This window comes from Cibotium barometz, chromosome 41, assembly GCF_041138505.1.
Source record: "Cibotium barometz isolate CiBa-2024 chromosome 41, ASM4113850v1, whole genome shotgun sequence".
NCBI lineage: Eukaryota > Viridiplantae > Streptophyta > Polypodiopsida > Cyatheales > Cibotiaceae > Cibotium > Cibotium barometz.
The window spans coordinates 43,304,602-43,308,204 of record NC_141086.1 but is presented as its reverse complement, the minus strand read 5'-3'; the positions used below and the strand labels follow the sequence as shown (position 1 = coordinate 43,308,204).

Genomic DNA, 3,603 nt, shown 5'->3' with positions numbered 1-3,603 from the left:
TGTTTTTAGGTCAATGATTTAAACGATACCAATAGCTCAATGTCTACAGTATATGCTTTTACATAAATAAAAACAAAGGCATGTTTGTGGACATGTACATGCAATTGTGTTGGGTGTGTGTTTGTGGAGCATGTGTACAAGCATCCACATGCCCATGTTTTGAAAAGATTGTACTTTTCTACATGGTATGGACTCCCAATATCATTTTTTTAATCTCCCATTTTCTTTGTTGTTGTAGGCGTGACTGTGCTCGTGGCTATAGCCCTTATCCCTTGTTGTGACGTAGGGCATACACACAATAGAGGTCGAGGCGAGGATGAAGGGTGGGTCGCGCGACATGGGCATTACGTGAGCGGGGTATAAACAACATCATATTAAATGTCATAATAAAGGAGCTTGTATTACATATACACACTACTAGTGTAGTAGCTAATGCACACATAGGCGAATTGGTTTGCTTACGTATAACAACTTATAACTACTAATTATAATATATCATTAAGAATATATGTTCAAGAAAACGAACCAAGATTAGATGTGCATTTTCTCAAACTGACAATTTCATGTGTAGTTCTATACTTGCTTGCAAACAAGTTGTGATGTGTGTGCAGTATCACCTTGAGCCTACATGGCCCACATGCCTGGAAAAGTTGGGCCAAAAGCACGCGCTCACATAGCATCATCCACCGAGCATCCCACGACAAGTGAACTGCTGTGGTGTGTCTTCCACCACATGACATGATCGACAGCCACACTCCAACTAGATTGCTTTGAGCGTCGGCAGCATTTCTCAGAAGCTTTGGAAGGCACCTAAAATATATCGAGCTCAGGATCTATCAATATAGTAGGCAATCTGCTCGTATTCTTCTCTGATCACCGATATTTAGGCTTAGCTACAACAGCTGCAGTACTCAATTATCGCCTTTAATGCATTAGACTCCTCATCTGCTTTTAATTAAATAATCTGCCTAGTCAAGCATTTATATCATGGGAAACTACCTCTCCTACGTCGCTGCTCCAGTAAAATCTGTGTCCGTGATCGAGGTGGTGCACTCTGTGGAAGGCCGGGTGTTGGTGTTGGGCGGCGCCCCCATGCAGGTGGCCGAGCTGATGCTGGAGTTCCCTGGCCATTTCGTGGCGGAGTTTGAAAAGGGAGATGGTCAATTAGCGGGAGGCAAGCGGGCCGCCCCCTTGGCTGCAGACGATGAAGCCAAACCCGGCCGTGTGTACATCCTATTCCCCATGCACAGGTTGCACACACGTGTGGCTGCCGAGGAGTTGGCCTCCTTTGCGCAGCTTCTTAACTCAACGTGTTTTGCAGCTGCAAAGGCTACTAAACCTCCAAAGCGTGCAGGCGTCACAAGCGCAAAAGTTACACCCCTTAGCACTTCTATTTGTGCGCAAGATCCTCTACTCCCGTCTGAGCATCAGTACCCTCCTAAGAATGCTGAGGAGAATGGCAGCACAGATCTAGATAGCGCCCCGCAGCAAGGTGGTGCACAAGTATTAACCTCCCATCCGTCGAAGCAGTACATGATGCTGATCACCAGGTCCAAGGCGTGGGTTCCAAAGCTGGACACCATCAGTGAGAGCCTACCTCCCACAGTCTGAGCCTTCACTCTATGAAGAAGACATAGGTTGCCTGCATCACGTACAAATCAGTGTGCGCAAGGTATATATCCATCAAGTGTACAGAGATTCTACCGACTCATGGGTAGGCAAATGAGCATCGGCTTCAACAGACAACCTTCATCGACAATTGGGTGTTTACACAAGTAGGACGGACAATTTTGCTCATCCAGATCCTCCTCTTGGTGTTTACACGCCTTCTACAGCAATCTTCCACAACATGGGCGCGCAAAATCGTTCAGTCAAATCCTCTCAGCCCGCCACAAGAAGCCTCTTCTACCAGTGGGTGTTTACCGCGCAACCTCCATCGCCACTTGGTGTGCACACATCTTCTATAACAAGGAGGAGCGGCGGGGGAGGGGGAAGCCGCATAACACAACAATTGGGTGTTGGCACTTCTCAATTCTACTTCATGGAGCCTCGATAATGCTGTTCATTCAAGTCCTCGGTATTCATCTTGGACCATGTGGCCTTCTGTCTGCCCATGTTGTGCTTCCATTTGAGCAGTGGTTACACCATATGCAGACGGGCATTTTTCCTCCTCCTACAGCGAGAGAGACGACCGCATTCTTCCCCCTCCCTCCATAGCATGCAAAACTTGTATTTGGCAAGAAGTTGAGGTAGTCTTAAAATCCTTAAAGTCTATCAATCTTCAGCATAACGTTCAACATGCCCATATTACTGTGGAACTCCAGATGCAGCCAGTAGTGTATCGCAACCATTCAACGAGATAAGGTCTAAACCAATCCAAGTAATAATAGTGCTCACCATTGTAAAAAACGCACGAGCTTTACGTCATCCAAACATTGTGAGGTCTCCCTCCACCATGTTGCCAGAGGCAATTTGCAAAAAAAAGTGCTTTTTGAGCTCTTTTCTCTCTCTCTCTCTCTCTCTCTCTCTCTTTCTTTGTGCTGCACATCGAAAGACACACACACGGTTTTATTACTTTTACATTTGAAGTCTTATGTACACTTGTACACCTTGTAAGCTTTATACTTAAACTTTAAATCGTGCAGGAAATGGTACACCTTGTAAACTTTACACTTTAATCCTGCAATAAATTAGCCCATCTAAAAGCAAGTTGGGTTTATATGTGACCTCATGTTTATTTGAAGAGACAATCTAATTTTACATATTACATATCGTGATACTCTCATGTGGTATCATTTCGGTTCATTGTCAAGACATATCTTTTTAATTTTGAAGCAAGATTCTCCTTTTTTGGGAGTTTTGAGAGAAGATAGTCCAATCGGAGCCACATTTTAAAAGGTTTTTTGCTTTTAGAGATCAACACCTTAGGCCACCTCTTCAATTTAATCCCAAAAAATATTGAGTGAAAATATTTGGGTGCAATTTGTTGTGTTAAGTTTCTTCATTCTCTAGTAGTGTAGGTCTCGAGTGCACACCTTACACATATAACTCTTCCTAAAGAAGCCTCAACCACCCCCTTCTTTCACTACATAGTAAGGATGGACATTAAGGATAGGATGTAGGGTACATGGTGGTCCACCAACAAGGACGATGGTACACATAGGTTGTTCTTCGACTTTTAATCGTATTATGCTTCTGCATATGTGTAATTACACAATATCCAAATACACCTATTACACCATTGTATAATCTAGAATGTGCATTTACCTTACCACATAATATGCTAACATTGACATATAGCATTATCTAGTCAAGAGTCAAACATTACAAGATTTTTTTAGGTCAATGATTTAAACGATACCAATAGCTCAATGTCTACAATATATGCTTTTGCATAAATAAAAACAAAGGCATGTTTGTGGACATGTACATGCAATTGTGTTGGGTGTGTGTTTGTGCAGCATGTGTACAAGCATCCACATGCCCATGTTTTGAAAAGATTGTACTTTTCTACATGCTATGGACTCCCAATATCAATTTTTTAATTTCCCATTTTCTTTGTTGTTGCAGGCGTGATTGTGCTCGTGGCCATAGCTCTTATCC

General features: G+C 43.1%; 1 protein-coding gene across 1 annotated transcript; it reads left to right on the top strand.

Moving 5' to 3' along the window:
- Positions 1–765: 765 nt before the first annotated feature.
- LOC147614967 (uncharacterized) lies at positions 766–2,498 on the top strand. The gene has a single exon (XM_086779823.1). It carries the CDS (start codon positions 988–990, stop codon positions 1,609–1,611), a length of 624 nt encoding a protein of 207 aa, XP_086635949.1. The 5' UTR covers positions 766–987; the 3' UTR covers positions 1,612–2,498.
- The last annotated feature ends 1,105 nt before the right edge of the window (positions 2,499–3,603 follow it).

What these genes read in the sequence shown, in the direction of transcription:
- LOC147614967 (XM_086779823.1), top strand. Translation starts at nt 988, where the DNA reads ATGGGAAACTACCTCTCCTACGTCGCTGCTCCAGTAAAATCTGTGTCC.